Below are 16733 nucleotides of genomic sequence, written 5' to 3'. Positions count from 1 at the left end.
GGGTGGAGTAACAACTTCTTTAGAGAAGAACCCCATACTTTCTTAGTCCAAATTATATTGTTTTGCACAAACACGCATTTAAAATAAAATCCAATATTGTTGGTAAAAACATGCACTTGCTTTCCATATTAATTGAAATATATGTAAACAGCATATATAGGGCCTATGTTTGCTTTGCAAATATTATTGAGAACATTACATATTCTATTCTAAAACATAAAATCACTTACAAAACCTAACACATATTCTAATATCATATATAAATCAATAAATAATAAGGCTATTTATTGAGAAATGAAATATAATATTACTTATTTATTAGGAAATGAAAAAATCCTACTTTATTAATAATATTAATGATGATGATGATGATTATTATTATTGTTGTTATTAAGTAGGATATTGTTTATTTATTTATTTTTTTGAAAAGTCTACTTTTACAATTTGACACATGCAAACCACTGCAGAAATGTTCTAAACAACAGACCCATGTCATATGCAGTACAGATATTTAATAAATAACACATTATAAATTAAAAGCATTAACGTATGCTTTTATGTTTTCACAATCTTTGGAGAGGTAACATAAATTCTGCTTTTAAATAATAGGTAACCTATAGTTTTCATCATGAGGCTGTGTTTCTGTGCTACAAAAATACTTTAAAAGCAAATTACACCCATGACTTTAATGCTTTTTTATTTTTAATCATTCCAAGTTTAAATGTTAGAATGTTCTAAATGAATAGGCCATAGGGGGGATAACTGAAAATAGAACACAGCCAGGAACTATGTTTCTAACTACAGCTCCAGAGGTGTAGTCGCAAGTGCACAGGTTTGTGACACAGTTTGTGAATGTTCTTTGGAACGATGGTTTTGAGAAACGGCAAATCAATGAACTATGTTTGTAACAACGGAACTTGCGACCTTAGGTGGCTAACGAAGGTTTTGGGAAGCGCACCCCTGTTTAAATTTTTAATTCTTTTAAAAATATTTCCTAAGTGTCTTGTTTAAAGGAAAGAAGACTTTTTTTCTACACATTTTCAAACATACTGGTTTTAATAACTTGTTTCTAATAACTGATTTCTTTTATCTTTGCCATGATGACAATACATAATATTTTGTAATTATTTTGCAAGATACTAGTATTCAGCTTAAAGTGCAATTTAAAGGCTTTACTAGGTTATTAGGGTTACTAGGCAAGTTAGTTTAATTAAACAAGTTATTGAATAAGGGGTTGTTCACACAATGTGTTTTTCCTTTTCAATGCTCTATTTTTTTTACTGGTTGTCAATGTAAACACGTGGTTGACAGAAGTGTGTGATCATTACGCTCATGTCTTTTAAAAAGCGTTTTTTAAATGCCATGTCATCTTAAGAGGTCTTCAACTCCTCATCCACCACCAGTGTGGAGCATCCACCTGGATCATGTGACAGCAGCCATATACCAGACCATGTGCCAGACTGCATACCACACACCAGCTAATTGGTGGAGTGGAGAGTGATGAAGCCAGTTATGATATAGGGATGATTAGGAAGCCATGATGGATAGAGGCCAGTGGGTAAATTTGGCCAGGATGCTGGGGTTGAATCCCTACTTTTTGTCCCTTTCACTATACTGGGGCATTAGGACCCATACAAACTACAGGTTGAGCGCCCTCTTCTGGCCTCACTAACACCACATTTGGCAGCAACCTAGCTTTCCTATGTGGTCTCTCATCCAGGCACTGACCGGGTGCTATCCTGCTTAGCTTTAGTGGGCAACTATGCTAAAGTTGCAGAGAGCTAGCTGCCAGCTACTTTCACATGCAGTGCTGCTCATCACTGTTGGTTACACAGCAATGGACCAATCAGAAGAGCTCGGAAGCGGGCCAATCATTGCAAATTTCTGTGTCAGGATACCCTTGTGTTTTATAACATGCTTTTTTCAAACCATTCTAAACCGTTGCCTCTCGCTATTTAGAAGCATAGCGCTTGGTGTGAATTAGCCCTAACAGTGATTTGTTCTGTAGCTAATAAAAAAATACTATTAACATATATATATACTAATAATAATATTGAATAAGGGCTCATTCACACAGAATGTGTATTTCCTTTACAATGCTCTGTTTTTCTGTTGGTTGTCAATGAAACACATGGTTGACAGAAGTGTGATTGGTTTACTCTGGTTTTTTGAAAGCGTTTTTAGATGCCGTGTGAAGACAAGATCTTCAACTTTCTCATGCAGTGCTGCTCATCACTGTCAGTTTCACAGCAATGGACCAATCAGAAGAGCTAATGATATCGACCTTAAAAAATGCTTTTATTACAGCCAAACTAAAATAAATAAAACTAAAATTTCAGACATAAAACTTTACTCGGAAAATATTTTGAAAAAATAAAATTAAAATAAGCTTCAGAGGAGGGATAATATTTTTTCAACTGTATAAATGTTAACACACTGTTTCTGAAACTTCAATGTGGGACCTTTGTTTGTATCAGACCCTTTGTTGTCTGCTGGACTGTTTGCTGACTGATGAAAACACACCTCCAGACTCTCCCCGTGAACTCTATGAGCTCTACTTTGTCTTTGCATGTGTTTGGGCCTTCGGAGGAGCTCTTTTCCAGGACCATGTTAGTCAGCAAGTTCATCAACTATCTTTGATTTAAGCATTTATGATCTTCACTTTGAAATACTCTCTCTCATCATTTATTCATTGTCTTTTACCAGCTAATAGACTATCGTTCAGAGTTCAGTCGTTGGTGGTGTAAGGAGATGAGAGCTGTGAAGTTTCCTTCTCAAGGTTCAGTGTTTGATTACTACATCGACCCAAACACCAAGCGCTTCACTCCATGGAGCGAACGCACACCTCTCTTTGAGCTGGAACCCGACATCCCTTTGCAGGTCGGTTTTGTACAAATGTCTGCTATGTACTTAGGCGCAATTACAATTCTACAATTACACTTTTCGTTGAAATAGCTCCTTATGTCCACCTTTTTCTTTTGCTGCCGCCATCCTCACTTGTGTGTCACACACCTTATTCCTGCACAGGAAATTCTCCTGCAGTTTTAGCGCTGCTTTTTTAAACACAGCTACAGCGTCTCACATGACAGCAAGGAAAGGCTCAGCCAATCACAATGTTCATATGTGTTTAAGGGGAGGTGCGACTCGCGATTTAACCCTTTCTGTATGTCTAGGTTAATATTGACAACACAACTTTTTTAAGTGAATTCAATTATTGGTGGGGACATAGCTTTTCTGTTGGAACTAGGGTGTGATGGGATGCTATTAATGGACAAACCAGTGGACCGACCAAATTACACAACATCTAAAATGTTGTTTTGGTCATTAAAATGCCTTAGCCAAAGTCCATCATCCAAGAGGTTCATATAAATCCCAGAACTCTCTTAAAGCTGTTGCGCTCATAGTTTCCTCTTCTTTAGTGCAAGTCATTTATGATATAAAGAAAAGGCCTAATACTGAAGCACATTAAATTTTTGTGTTTGGTATTTGCTGCAAGTTGATCAGGAATTGATTTGTTCTCATTGGATGGAAATAGTGCTATATCGCAAATGTTTTATGCTATATTCCAGTTTGGCCCATAATTGACATCTTTGGATGTAAACATAGCTATTATTGTCTTCATCTATGATTCTAGGAAGATAAAAAAGCTAAACCAACTGTATGCGAATTAAGTGCTGTAAAACACTCCTGTACCTAACTGTTATCAAGTAACTATTATTAATATTTTTGTCCATGTGTAGACAGTATTGGTGCACTCTGCAGAGACAATTTGCTTGACATACTTCATCGAGTTACTTCTGCAGAAGGGGAAACCAGTGATGCTTGTAGGAAATGCAGGTGTAGGGAAAACTATCCTGGTCTGGGACAAGATTTCCAAACTCAAAGAGGAATTCATGGTTGCCAAAGTACCATTCAATTACTACACAACCTCAGCCATGTTGCAGCGTAAGTGAGATTCTGAAAGCTGTATACATTCCTATCGCAAGCTCCCATAAAGTCATATGTGCACTCTGGAAATATTCAGGAATACAATATAGTGTTATAATGAACATGCAAGATATTGTTATCATGGGCACATCAGAATAATGTGAATAATTATTTATAATCTAAGCTTTTACAGTGTATTTGAATAATATGGCACAAGTAACAAAGGTCTTAATTGTTATTCTAAATTATACTATTTATTTAACTAACATTCATCATAGTATCTACAATAATTGTGGTATTTTGATGTGTTAACTAAAGTTTACTAATGGGACCTTAGAGACAGTATAATGTTACATTTTTGTACATTAGAACACCTTAAATTTCTAAACATTTGTTTACGCTGAATATTTACATTCAAGAAAACAATAGACAAATATGCATTTTTTGTTGTTATTCCTGTTAAAGTAATCTTTTATGCAGCTTAGATCAATATCTTGAAAATACCACATGTCGTGATAAAAGCTTCTGCAATTGTCGCAACTAGAAAATCACTGTACAAATCCAAGCATTATTTTAATTCTTGTTTGACTGTAGGTGTGCTGGAGAAGCCTCTGGAAAAAAAGGCAGGGCGGAACTTTGCTCCTCCTGGTACCAAGAAGCTCATTTACTTTGTAGATGACCTGAACATGCCTGAGGTAGATGCATATGGCACCGTTCAACCTCATACCCTTATCAGACAGCACCTGGACTACTCCCACTGGTATAAAAAAACGTGCATCAAAGCCTATAGATGAAACGGAACTGAAAGTTTTAAATGTGCTTAATTTGATTAGCTTGAATATGTGTATTTTGTAGGTATGACCGTCAGAGACTAGTCCTCAAGGAGATTCATAACTGTCAGTACATCACCTGCATGAACCCAACTGCAGGAAGCTTCTCAATTAACCCTCGGCTCCAGGTAACCATGACAACCAATACATACAGTGGGGAAAATAAGTATTGAACACGTCACCATTTTTTCCCGAAAACATATTTCTAAATGTGCTGTTGATGTTGGTAACAATCAAAGAAATCCATATATGCAAAGAAAACAAATCTAATTAGTTTACAAATTAAGTTACGCGTAATGAAATTAAATGACGCATGTAAAAAGTATTGGAGAACACATGAAGAAAGGGAGGTGTAGAAAGGCAGTGAAAGCCCAGACGGCAGCTGAAATCTCTTAGTAGTTCTTCATCAACCCTCTGTCCTTCGTCATTGTAAATGAATATTAGCTGCTTCAGTCCAACATCTACATTATCAGGATGATAAAGATGAAACCAGAGTGGACATTTCAGCAAGACAGTGTTCCAAAACACAGCCAAGGAAACTCTCAAATGCTTTCAGAGAAAGAAAATCAAGCTGTAGAATGGCCCAGCCAATCACCTGACTTGAATCCAATAGACAATACAAATTAAAGATTAGATTTGATGGACAAGACCCACAGAACCATCAAAATCTTTACACTCTGTTGAAGTCTGGGGAAAACTCACACCTGAGCAATGCATGTGACTTACACAACCAATACATTTCCAGTATAGTATTTAATGCAGATATGAAATGAACCTGGAAAGTTAAGTTTCTTAGATAGGACAGGTTAAATTTGTTTTGTAGTCCTTGAAAGGATGGTTCACCCAACTATTTTGTCATCATTTACCAGAGGAGGGAGTAAGTTACATGTGTAAAGGTCTCGAAGTCTTAATCATCAAATATCAAACAAGTCAAGTCCATTTTTGTGAGACTCAAGCAAGTCAATTCTCTGTTTATTTCAAACAATTTAAGTCACAGAAATATTCTAGTATTGTGCCAGTCGGTTGCCGTGTCTTTGCTTGATTAAGAGTTTTGAGCACAACTTACATGAGAAATATAAGGCAATCAGTTTCTACACATTTTCCTAGTAAACTGAACAAGCAGTGGAGTTAAAATTACTGTTTTGTTTGAGTTGTGTGTACTTAGGTTCACTTGCGTTTGTTTACTTGTTAAATTGAGCTCAGATTACTCAGGTTTTTATTAGTTATACTGCATCTACAAAAATATACAAGTTACCTGTACAAAGTTTTAGTAAGCTTTTTTAACTCTAAAATTAGGAATGAATTTGCTTGAGGAAGTCGAGGCCATCAGTTTTCACACCTTTTCCAAGTAAACTTAACTTAATATTTTTTACAGTGTTTGAAACAAGTCACTGTTGAGCCATTTCATTTTTTGATGATTTAACAGAACTTTTAGATTAAAACACTGTAGTTGTGGCCTGCAGTTTCTTTATTTTCAACAAAAAATTGTTGTAAATGTTCGACTTGCAACAAAATTTTCACTTTAAAGGTGTCCACATACACTACCTGACAAAAGTCTTGTCGCCTATCCAAGTTTTACGAACAACAAATAATATGTTGACTTCTAGTTGATCATTTACTATCAGAAGTGGCTAATATGAAAGGCAAAGGCCTCTAGATTATGCTTATTTTACCAAAATAAAATATGATCATGCATTGATTTTTAATTATTTAATTAGGACAGTAAGGTCTGACTTTGCTTAGACAAAAGTCTTGTCACTTAACAGAAATAATGTACAGTATAGAATATAAAGTCATGGTGCAGTGGGAAAAAAATGAATATTGTGGATGACTCACATGAGCTCGGAGGACTGCATCCATACATCTCTGCAATGACTCAAATAACTTATTAATAAAGTCATCTGGAATGGCAAAGAAAGCGTTCTTGCAGGACTCCCAGAGTTCATCGAGATTCTTTGGATTCATTTTCAATTTCTTCTTCTTCATCTTACCCCAGACATGCTCAATAATGTTCATGTCTGGTGACTGGGCTGGCCAATCCTGGAGCACCTTGACCTTCTTTGCTTTCAGGAACTTTGATGTGAAGGGCTGAAGTATGAGAAGGAGCACTTTCCTGCTGAAGATTTCGCCCCTCTCCTGTGGTTTGTAATGTAATGGGCAGCACAAATGTCTTGATACCTCAGGCTGTTAATGTTGCCATCCACTCTGCAGACCTCTCGCACACCCCTGTACTGAATGTAACCCTAAACCATGATTTTTCGTTCACCAAACTTGACTGATTTCTGTGAGAATCTTGGGTTCTTCTGCAGTATTTGTGATGACTGGGATGCAGTTCAACAGATTATTCATCGGAAAAATCTACCTTCTGCCACTTTTCCAAATGATCAACTAGAAGTCAAGTTATAAATTTTTGCTCTTACAACTGGGATTGATGACAATACTTTTGTCAGGTAGTGTACAACTAAGTTAACACATTAAAAAGTCAAATTATAATATAAGTAACATTACAAAGACTGAAATGTTTGTGTCGTCAACAATTTGTGTAATCCACTGATAATATTTTTTCCAAAATGTTGTCATTTAGAGCTTTTTTTGCTTAAAATAATTTTTAATTAAAAAATATATATTTATATTCAACAACACAATACCATAAACAATAATGTTAGTAGAGTTAAAAGCATAACCCTGATTCTCAATCACAATAAATACTCAATTCAAATTACTCAAAAATTATTCCTAATACAATGTAAACCCATAAATACAGAGAAACTGAGAGTTTACTATAGGACTTTTAATTTTTTTTATACCAGTGTACATATGTTAAAAATCTCAAAACCCAGCACTGAACCCTGAGATGGCCTGGTGGTTGGTTTATTAATTAACCATCAGGGTGCCCCAGAGTTCAGTACTAGGTCCTTGCCATCTTTTTTAATGAAGATTGATGGGTAAAAGTATTGAAGGCTACAGGTCACAACACAAAATGGTACTTTACACATATAAAGCAACCTTATATCAGTTAGTTAGCATGCTTTAAAATTTCATTGGTGTTTACGGAGCAAATAAAGTCCAAATACGTGGCTGATTTTACACACCACACTTCTTTCACTATTCATTTCTCCCTCTTACAGAGGCATTTCTCAGTGTTTGCTGTACATTTCCCTGGTGCGGAGGCTCTGAGCACTATATACAGCAGTATTTTGAGTGGTCATTTCCAGCAGGGTGGCTACAGTTATGGTGTTAGTCGTATGTCCAGCACGCTGGTTCAGGCCGCCATTTGTCTCCATCAGAAAATGAGCCAGAATTTCCTGCCCACAGCCATTCGGTTCCACTACATTTTCAACCTCCGAGACATCTCTAGCATCTTCCAGGTGTGTGTCTAGGAATAAGATTGATGTGTGTATGTCTGTGCAGTTTCTGAGCACTATAGAGTGTGGCCTAGTTATGCCACTGTTTATATACGGTTGAAGTCAGAATTATTAGCCCCCCCCTGTATATTTTTCCCCCATTTCTGTTTAATGGAAAGAAGATTTTTTTTCCAACACATTTCTAAACATAATAGTTTTAATAACAAATTTTTTATAACTGCTTTCTTTATCTTTGCCATGATGACAGTACATAATATTTTACAAAATATTTTTCAAGATACTAGTATTCAGCTTAAGAGAACTTAATGTCTTAACTTGGTTAATTATGTTAATCAGGCAAGTTATTGTATAACGATGGCACACCAACAGTACTCCTTTTCAATCTCTCCCTAATTAAAAGCATCAAAATGTTCCAGTTTTTTATACAGTATTCAAACCTTTGAATACAGGTGTGTATTAATTTTATAAGTTGCTTAAGTGTTACTGCTGATATGCTAGTATATCTCTAACTATGTTAATCAACAATTAGCCAGTTTGTCAGGGTTGTCCACCAAAGTCATATTTTTTTAGCTGGCGAAAGATATTTTCTTTTGGAGGTAACGTTCCCATGCCTCTTCCAGGTTGCGATTGTAGCAGTTGATTAGAACTGTCATCTGGACCGTATCCTCCTTTAGCACCAGCAGATGGCTGACCCACTTCAGTATGTTGTCTTTGACCTCTTCAGATTCTCTGTCGGAGACGCATCTCTCGTTGCTTCTTCTCGTTGCTAATAGCTGTTTTTGTAAGCATATGAATATCCAAATATATAAGTGAAGTTTTGTGTCTTTTACGATTAACATCATTAAACCAACCAGACACTACAAAATGAGAGGGTCAGATAAGGGAGACATCCAACATATGTACTGTTGGTGTGCCTTCAGGATCAGGGTGGGGAAACACTGTGGTAGACAGTCCAAAAAAACATATTGCTAAAGGGGTCTAATAATATTGATCTTAAAATGGTTTTTAAGAAAATTAAAAACTGCTTTTATTCTAACTGAAAACTAATTTTGGTCATTTTAAATAAAAAGAGAGAAAGTCTTACATGGTTTACTTTCAATAAGATTTTTATTCTTTGCAAAGAATAGGGCTGACAGTCATACAGGAACACCAGTTCAACGTTGGCTAAGTTATTTTAAAAAAGTAATCGATTACAAATTACTGATTACTACTCGAAAATTGTAATCTGTTTACATTACGAATTATTTCATGTGAAAAGTAATCAGATTACTAATTACTTTACTTTGACTTTCATAACATATAAAATACACCTATGAAACTGCTAAATATACTGCATCTCTTGCAGTAATTTAATATTCACTGAAAAACATTACAATGGGTTGATCACAGCAGCTTGACATATTCAAAAAACCTAAAGAGATAGTTCGGTCAAAACTTCTCTCCTTTACTTGTTCCAAACCCGTTGTCTTTTTAACACAAATCAAGGACCTGAAGAAACCTGGATAACCTGTAACCACTGACATCCATAGCATGAAAAAGCACTGCAGTGTTCTGTGATTGTCTGAGGTAATTAGTCTACCGAAATGTGCATATTCCTTACAAAGTATGAAGCTGATCGGTCAGTTTTGTGCGCCTAGGAAATGCGAGTGCGTGCAAAAGACGCGATATGTGAACGGCCCCATAATCAGCTTTGCTTAACTTCACTATCAGAAGATACTTTCACTCCCGATCCCGCACAAAAATCCAATTAAGCCTGTTTAGGCTGAGTTGGGCCGCTATGTTTCTGGGTGCCAGTGTCCTCCTTGGTGACGAGTATTATCTTAGAAGGCTTTCCGTTCAAATGATTGAACAAGTTGCTGTTCGAGTTAAAAGCTCTCAAAAGTTATTTAGACTGGACATAGACCAAAAATCACAACAATATTTTAGTTTTTATGCTCATTGAAATCAAGTAATGTCTGGATTTCCACTTGAAGAAGTAACCGCTCTCGACAGCAGCTATTCCAGTCTTGTGTTCTCCCGGCAATTTAAAAGCACATCCTTATTAACTGACGCTGCAGCACAAAACATAATTTAAAAGAAGCATTTGTTTCTTTTAAATATCATATTTGTAACGCAAGTAACGCAATTACATTGACTTTAGTAACTGTAATCACATACATAATTACATACATGTAAAATGTAATTTGTGAGATTACTGCGTTCCTCAAAAATGTAAATAGATTACAGTAACGTGTTACTGGGAAACGCGTTACACCCAGCTCTGCACCGCTTGCTGCAGAGTATGACACAAAGGCTAACTAGACACCAGGGTTTATCTTCTTTTCCCTGCTTCAAGGCCTACTTCGTCACAGATGACACCCAGCTGTCTTTAGAGCATTAGATTTTAGAGCCAGGATTTACATTTATTGAATGCATATGTTTAAAAGCAGATGACCACCATCTGAATGACCCTTCTTGAAATATTTGTTTTTGTATCACCTTCTCTTAGGAAGGCATATGTTTGTTAATAAATCAATGTTTTAGTAATTATAAACATGGATTTTTAAGAAAAAAATATGGGAAATACTGTTAAAATTTCCTTGCTCTGTTCAACATAATTTGGGAGATATTGAAAAAAGAAAGAAAAAAAAAATCACAAGGCTAATAATTTTGTCTTCAACTGTATACGCTCTCCTGGTAGATTTGTCATTTATTAGCGTTGATATCTTTTCTGTGTTCCTAATGTGTGTGTGTGTGTGTAGGGAATTCTCTTTGCTCTGCCAGAGCATGTACGGTACCCTATAGACTTAGTGCACCTATGGCTGCATGAGTCGTCCCGTGTGTATTCAGACAAACTGATGGAGGAGAAGGATGTGGAGCTCTTCAACAAGATACTGTTGGACACAGGCAAAAGATACTTTGAGGTCAGCTGAACTTCTCAAGAATTTCATAAAACGTGGAATAACCATTGTCAAAAATAATTGGCTCTTTCTTTTCCCTCCTCACTCTGTTTTGTAGGGTATAGATGAGTCTATTTTTATCAACCAGCCATTGATCTACTCTCATTTTGCTCACGGTGTGGGTGAGCCGCGTTACGCGCAGGTGACTGACCTGGAGAAGCTTCAGAAGACACTGATGGATGCTCTCGAGCACTACAATGAGCTGCACTCAGACATGAATCTGGTGCTGTTTGAGGAAGCCATGCAACACATGTGAGGCCACTTGTAAATAATATATAGACTATTTGAGGGATGTAACAAAAACAATGGTGCCAACGTATTTCCTCTTTACATTTTTAATTTCTATAGCTGCAGAGAATCCAAAAAGAGCCACATATTGATAAATAATGTTATGATAGCTATTTTAACATCAAGTTATGATTGAATTGCCTATTGTGACAGTTATGATTAAGTTTGATAACATGCATTTCAAGACCACATTGAAATGGTCTATATAAAAAAACCAAAACAATTCATCACATGATTCAGGGTATAAAACAGGAATTAGCTTTAAAAAAGAATTTAAAAAGAATAAAAAAAAAACATGCCAATATAACATCTAATACTTAAATTATGCTTAATATTAAGCCTATTTTGCTCTTAAAAAATAACATAACACATTTTCACAGTACTTTCCTTAAAAAGTAACAATTTAATTTTTTCAAAAGTAACTTTAGATTGAAATATATAGCTTTTTTCTTAACACTGATTCTCATATAACAATTTAGTTTACTTTCTGAACTCTCTCGAAAAGACGAACATTCTGTTACCATTCTGTGAGTTCTTTTAGGAAATTGGCTTTCAATTCTCTTGATAAACACTCAGAGGATGTTTTTAAAAGGGCTCAGCAGTGGTTGAGTTTGTTGAGAAAACTGAGACAGTTTTGATATTGACATTGACATTTTGATTGTCGTTGTTGGAATATCTAATCAATTCCATGCGTGTTCAATAAAAAGGTCAGGAGAGACTTTTCTTCAATGCCAAAAATATTAGTCATTTTTGCATACAAATGAATAATTTGATTAACAGAATTCTGGTATCCCCAATGCAATGCAAGAATTACATTCAGGAGGTGCGCAACAGCTCTCACTTCCTGACTCCAATCTTTATAGGCAGCTGATATTAAACAGGTGGAGTTGAAATTCATCACTTGTCAATCATTCTCCAGTCCTCCATTGGCCACACCCATACATACATCCTCTTTTTTCTACGAATTTTCTGCACAACATTAAAAGCATAAGACTTCAGTTTCAATCCATCTCTGCTCACAGGAAGTTTAGCTGCAAAGTTAATTTTGGACAATCAGGCCTTTGCATTTCTATAAGCTTGACCTACTTCTGCAAAAATGCTTCATTAGTATGCAAAACATAGCACACTCAAGAGAAGAAGTTTAGTTAATGTATCACCTTTAAGCAATACTAATACAATTGTTTAATGAAAAGAAAAAGAAAAATATATTCCTTTTCACAACATCTTATATCAATCACTTATCGAGTCGGTTCTTACTTTTAAGATTGTAGCCTGGTTTAACTCCCTCTCTGTTAAAAGCAAAAATAAACTTTATGGTTAGTAAATGTAAAATAATTGGTGAGAGACAAACACCTCTCACTAATTGATTTATAGCAGCGACAAAGAAAAAACCTCCACTATTGTGGAAGACTCTTCCCATCCTTTACATGGTTTCATTAAGTTACTTCTGTCTGGCAGAAAAGTTCCTTTATCAAAAATGGCTACAAGAAGACATTTATTCCCACTTACAGTACATTGGTTTTTTAAATAATTGTGTAAGTGTATTTATGTTTTGTTGTAGTGTGTAAGTCTATGTCTAAGACAATTTTCTAACCCCTGATAGACAATAACGTTTATTGAATTGAATTGCTGTGTACCAAAACTATATTATCTCTTAGCAATCTTTTACAAGACTAACAGAACACTCAGCTAAGACAATAGATAATATCTTGCTCACATGATTTATTGATATATGTTGCTCACATGATAGTTTATATCATCGCAAAAGTTAAACTGTTATAGGGCTGTGCAATTACTGGCCTCCAACCATTATTAAAAAAAATTGTTCTCCACGAAGCCCAATTTCACAAGAAATCAGTCAAATATTGTAACTTGTCTTTTGCAGCACGGAACATGCTAGATTTATTGAAATATATGAGATTAATTTATGTTTTTAAATATGCTAAAAATAAATAGTTGTGTTCTGTGAATGCACTCAGAGGCCAAGCAGAAAACAGACATGTGACGATATCTTTTAGCTTAAGGTGCCTGCCTAGTCATGCATGCAAAAATAAGTCAAAATTCCGCGTTTAGTGTTTTTTTTTTTAATATATAAACCTTTATTTGTTTTGTAATAATTGAACATAAATGGAAAGAACAGTAAAAAAAGATCCATGTGGCTCTTAAAGTGACAGTGCACTGTATTCCTTCTGCTGAACGTGTTTATTAATCAAACAACAAAAGATGAGGACAAAATTCCTCACTGCTTCTAACTGAAGGACTGTTGTAGCTTTATTAGGAAACAAATCAAATTCGTACAGTGTATTATTCTTAAAGCACAGTTGGTTTTTTATTCTACTGTATTTAGTTTTTATTATTTTTATCTTTTTGTTTGTTTTTATCTATGCATTCTGCTGTGTTATGGACAGTTGTGAAATTTCATGATCTCTAAAATGTATATGTGTAATAGCAACCTTGTTTAAAAAAAAGTGTATTTGATTTTATATACATTTACATCCTTGTGAACCGGAGCACCCGGAGGAAACACACGCCAACATGGGAGGAGAACATGCAAACTTCACACAGAAACGCCAACTGACCCAACCGAGGCTCAAACCAGCGATCTTCTTGTGAGGTGACAGCGCTCTACCCACTGCGCCACCGCGTTGCTCGTGTTGTTGCGCAGCTCTCAGCAAATAAACATTACAACTTTATTTCAATACAGTACACTTAAAAGCAAAATATACAATATGTATAATATGTATTGTGAAAAAGCTGCACAAACTCATTTCACTTGATTCCTCTCAGCATCCCTTTATTAAAAATAGATTTTTTGATTATATTTGTTTATTTATTGTACTACATTTGTTGCAATTTAGACTTTAATGATAGTGTGTGTGTGTAGCTGCAGGATAAGCCGTATTCTTGAGTCTCCTGTGGGCAATGCATTGCTGATTGGAGTAGGTGGTAGTGGGAAACAGAGTCTCTGTCGGTTGGCTGCTTTTCTCAGTGTCCTTGAAGTATTTCAGATCACACTGAGAAAGGGTTACGGCATCAGCGACCTTAGGGTAACACACCCTCACACACTCCATTTCCATGATCTCTTTTTCTTTTATTTAAATATGCAGTATTGTAAAAAAACTTTACTTCAGTTCTTTTGTCTTTCCCTGTAGAGTGATATTGCTGCATTGTACATAAAGGTGGGAGTGAAGAATATTGGCACAGTCTTCCTGCACACTGATGCCCAGATTCCAGATGAAAGATTCCTGGTCCTGATCAACGACATGCTAGCATCAGGTGCACACTGCAAACACCTCTTGCGCTTTCTTCTCCTCCATCTCAGTTCTGTTAGAATTGCTCAGTATGTGTAGGCTATTTTTTTATTTTTTGTTGCAATTTAATTGCTGAAACTTATTACGGCATGGGTATTATCACAATATTGAAATAAGCTGCAAAAATGACTACTTTAATAAGTTTAATAACAAAAAACTTAGTGAATTGCATTATTGTGTATACATATTCAGGATAAAATATTTTTTTAAACATTACATTGCAGTTGGGTAATAAATTATTATCAGTTACATTAAATGCATTAATCCATTAGTTAATGCATTCAAATCAACAGTATAGTTATAGTTTTATGCTTACATCCTTATAGTTATATGGTAAAGTTACTTAAAAATGCAACAGAATTTTTTAGATTTTAATAAAAAATTTTTTTAGTAAAATGATTATGACGTTAATGCATTATTAGTCATTAGCAGGGCCAGACAGAGTCTGTGGACCTTTTGAGCTATTTCTGTGCCCAATTTTGTAAAATGTCTAGATTTCTGAGAAATGATTTTGAGAGTGTAGTAACTAAACCTTTAACCTATAAAATAAAAAAATTATGACTTTATTAAGGTTTACAATGCAAATCCAGTCAGAACCACTTGTTTGGTAAATAAAGGATATAATATCCAATAATAGCTGAAAATATTACTTTACAATCTGTATTGTACGTATATCATCTAAAAAATTGCATGTTACGTACTTAGTGAAATTACTGAAAAAAGTAAATATACTGTATGTTTACATACATTTACATAAGTGAAGAAATGAAAAAAGTGAGGAAAAAAGCACCAGGCCCAGATTTTATAACACCAGCCTGTTTAAAATCCTGTGCTGACCAACTGGCCCCCATCTTCACCCTGATCTCTACCATCACCCCCATCCCAAAGAAACCCAGACTTACAGGACTAAATGACTACAGACCGGTGGCACTAACATCTGTGGTCATGAAGTCCTTTGAAAAACTGGTGCTGGCCCACCTGAAGGACATCACTGAACCCTCACTGGACTCTCTTCAGTTTGCCTACAGAGCAAACAGGTCTGTGGATGATGCAGTAAATATGGGACTGCATTATACTCTGCAACACCTAGACGGACCAGGGACCTATGTGAGGATGTTGTTTGTTGACTTCAGCTCGGCGTTTAACACTATCATCCCAAAACTTCTCCTGCCCAAATTAACTCAGCTCTCTGTGCCCACCTCTGTCTGTCAGTGGATCAACAGCTTCCTAACGGACAGGCAGCAGCTGGTGAAGCTGGGAAAATTCATCTAGTATCCGCACAATCAGCACTGGCGCCCCCCAGGGGTGTGTCCTCTCCCCACTGCTCTTCTCCCTGTACACGAATGACTGCACATCAAAAGACTCCTCTGTGAAGCTCTTGAAGTTTGCAGACGACACCACACTTATCGGCCTCATTCAGGACGGTGACGAGTCTGCTTACAGACAGGAGGTTAAGGAGTTGGCTGTCTGGTGTAGCCACAGCAACCTGGAGCTCAACACGCTCAAAACAGTGGAGATGATAGTGGACTTCAGGAGAAACCCCCCTGCTCTCCCCCCACTGAGCATCATGGACAGCATTGTGGCAGCAGTGGAGTCATTCAGGTTCCTAGGCACCACCATCTCTCAGGACCTGAAGTGGGACACTCACATTGACTCCATTGTCAAAAAAGCTCAACAGAGGCTGTACTTTCTTCGTCAGCTGAGGAAGTTTAACCTCCCAAAGGAGCTGCTGAAACAGTTCTACACCTCCATCATTGAATCAGTCATCTGCACATCAATAACTGTCTGGTTTAGCTCAGCTACTAAATACGACCTCCAAAGACTACGTCGAATAGTTCGGACTGCTGAGCGAATCACTGGTACAACCCTTCCTACTCCCCAAGAACTGTACTTATCCAGAGCGAGCAGAAGGGCTGCCAAAATCACTCTGGACCCCTCACACACAGCACACTGCCTCTTTGAACTTTTACCTTCTGGTCGACGCTACAGAGCACTGCGCACCAGAACAGCCCGACACAGAAACAGTTTCTTCCCTCAGGCAATCCATCTCATGAACACTTGATGATAATAATT

At 36.3% G+C, this 16733-nt stretch overlaps 1 protein-coding gene across 1 annotated transcript in view; it reads left to right on the top strand.

Moving 5' to 3' along the window:
- Positions 1-16733, top strand: part of dnah9l (dynein, axonemal, heavy polypeptide 9 like) — a 147399-nt gene that overhangs the window by 51862 nt on the left and 78804 nt on the right. The window contains exons 46-55 of the mRNA XM_056459340.1: positions 2478-2609; positions 2707-2880; positions 3741-3945; positions 4522-4687; positions 4783-4885; positions 7886-8125; positions 10864-11025; positions 11120-11313; positions 14234-14396; positions 14502-14625. Of these exons, the coding sequence (XP_056315315.1) occupies positions 2478-2609; positions 2707-2880; positions 3741-3945; positions 4522-4687; positions 4783-4885; positions 7886-8125; positions 10864-11025; positions 11120-11313; positions 14234-14396; positions 14502-14625 (1663 nt within the window). The remainder of the gene's footprint in view (positions 1-2477; positions 2610-2706; positions 2881-3740; positions 3946-4521; positions 4688-4782; positions 4886-7885; positions 8126-10863; positions 11026-11119; positions 11314-14233; positions 14397-14501; positions 14626-16733) is intronic.

Source organism: Danio aesculapii, chromosome 6 (assembly GCF_903798145.1).
Source record: "Danio aesculapii chromosome 6, fDanAes4.1, whole genome shotgun sequence".
Lineage (NCBI taxonomy): Eukaryota > Metazoa > Chordata > Actinopteri > Cypriniformes > Danionidae > Danio > Danio aesculapii.
This window is presented reverse-complemented; position numbering and strand designations above follow the sequence as displayed.